Source organism: Eimeria acervulina, genomic scaffold (assembly GCF_000499425.1).
Source record: "Eimeria acervulina Houghton genomic scaffold, Eah_scaff263, whole genome shotgun sequence".
Classification (NCBI taxonomy): Eukaryota; Apicomplexa; class Conoidasida; order Eucoccidiorida; family Eimeriidae; genus Eimeria; species Eimeria acervulina.
In genome coordinates, this window is record NW_013548160.1 from 39,227 (window position 1) to 41,535 (window position 2,309).

The 2,309-nt window shown below is 35.0% G+C and overlaps 1 protein-coding gene across 1 annotated transcript; it reads right to left on the minus strand.

Annotated features, from left to right (window-relative positions):
* Positions 1-800: 800 nt before the first annotated feature.
* EAH_00029400 (hypothetical protein) lies at positions 801-1,154 on the minus strand (the record flags this gene model as incomplete). Its single annotated transcript, XM_013392598.1, has 1 exon — positions 801-1,154. The coding sequence occupies one exon, from the start codon at positions 1,152-1,154 to the stop codon at positions 801-803; it is 354 nt and encodes a 117-aa protein (XP_013248052.1).
* Positions 1,155-2,309: the final 1,155 nt, after the last annotated feature.

The following is a 2,309-nucleotide window of genomic DNA, read 5'->3' on the forward strand; positions in this document are numbered from 1 at the left end:
AGTTTGCAGGCTGAGGATGCAGCAGCAGCAGCATCAGCAGCAGCAGCAACAGCAGCAGAAGATAAAGAAGTAGAAAAGATTAATTTAAAAGAAGTGCTGCAGCCACTACGGTGGTATAACTCAGGCGAAGAAGCATTTCAGTTAGATGTTGCAAGACATACACTCAGGACGCATGCACCTCTCCTGTATGCATTACTGCTGCTGCTGTTGCTGCTGCTGCTGCTGTTGCTGTTGCTGTTGCTGCTGCTTCTGCTGATGCTGCTGTTGCTGTTGCTGTTGTTGTTGCTGCTTCTGCTGGAGCTGTTGCTGCTTCTGCTGCTTCCGCTGATGCTGCTTTTGCTGTTGCTGCTTCTGCTGCTGCTGTGTCTTCTGGTGCTGTTGCTGCTGCTGCTGCTGAAACAAATAATAACAATAATAACAATATTATTATTATTATTATTATTATTAATATTATTTGTTTCTGTTATATATATTTGCATGCTGATTGCATATTCTTTTAGGTCTCTTCACTCTTTTTTAATTGAAGAGACAGACGTTGGCGGAGTGTACAGACAGGAGACTGTCTCTATGATCCCAGCGCTCTTTGCTCAGCATTATATTAGGGTAATAATAAATATCTTTATTCTTCTTTATTTGCTTGTTCAGTTGTTTGTTCAGTTGTTTGTTTGTTTGTTTGTTTGTTTGTTTTGTTTGTCTGTTTGTTCGTATCTTTACTGCATTTATCTATTCATCAGTTTATTTATTTATTTATTTATTTATTTATTTGCTGTTTGCTTCGTTTTGTTTATTTGTAATAATTTTTATGGGTGCAGCAGCAGCAGCAACGCCGAGGGAAACTCGCGATTGCTGCTGTTGTCTCCTGCTGCTCCTTCTGCTGCTGCTGCTGTGTCTCCTGGTGCTGGTGCTGGTGCTGCTGCTGCTGCTTTTGCTGCTGCGACTGCTGCTTCTGCTCCTGCTGCTGCTTCTGCTGCTACTGCTATTACTGCTGCTACTTCTGCTGCTGCTGCTGCTGCTAGTGCTATTACTGCTGCTTCTGCTGCTTCTGCTGCTACTGCTATTACTGCTGTTACTTCTGCTGCTGCTGCTGCTGCTGCTACTGCTATTACTGCTGCTTCTGCTGCTTCTTCTTCTGCTGCTGCTGCAGGGAGATTCATTGATATTAGATTTATGTGCGTCTCCTGGTTCTAAGACATCCCAGTTGATAGAAATGCTGCATGCAGCAGCAGAAAGAGAAAGAAGAGAAAAAATAAATTGTGACAACTCGTGGCCAGCCCTGCCGAGTAAGCCCATACTATTCAGGTGTATAGACACCTCAATAATTTGCTGCTGTCTATTATATATATATATAATAGACAAATGTCTACTTATACTTGAAGTGCATGTACACCTTAGTAATTTGCTGCTGGCTGTTTTTTACTGTTGAAATTTATGTACACCTCATATTGTTTGCTCTATAGGCTTTCTTTATTATACTCTTTGTTATATATATATGTATATATTATATGTATATATATATATATATGTATATATATACGTATATATATGTATATATATATATTAATTTTATTTATTTATTTAAAGTTGTCTCTCTGTCATTGATGCGCCAATCTTATTATTTTGTTTTATTATTTACTCCTTATTGAATAATTATTGAATAATTATTGAATAATTATTTAATAATTATTTAATGATTATTTAATAGTTATTTAATAATTATTATTTAATAGTATTTTATTAATTTGTTTTTGTTTTGTTTCTTCAGAAGGTGCTGTTGTTGCGAACGACGCTGACGTTGGGCGCTGTCACATGTATGGAGCTGCCAATACACCTGAAATTCTTCTATTCTTTATTTTTAATTAAATATATTTATTTTATTATTATTATTATTATTATTATTAGTATTAGTATTATTATTATTGGTGTTATTACTGCTTTTTATTATTATTATTACTACTATTCTTTGTCTCTTTCCTCCTTTGTTATTATTATTATTATTATTATTATTATTCTTATTATTATTATTCTTACTATTATTATTATTATTATCGTTGTTGTTGTTTTTCTTCTTCTTTTTAGTTTATTTGTTTTTCTTTTTTTATTTTATTTTTGGTAGAGCTGCCCTCTGTCTTCTCTTCGCTGTTTTCTTTTCTCTTTATTGACCCCTCTTTAATAATTAGGGTTTAGGGTTTAGGGTTTAGAATTGAATATTTAGGGTTCAGTATTGAATGCTTAGGGTTTAGGGTTTCGAGGGTTTAGGGTTTCGAGGGTTTAAGATTTCGAGGGTTTAGGGTTTCAAGGGTTTAGGGTTT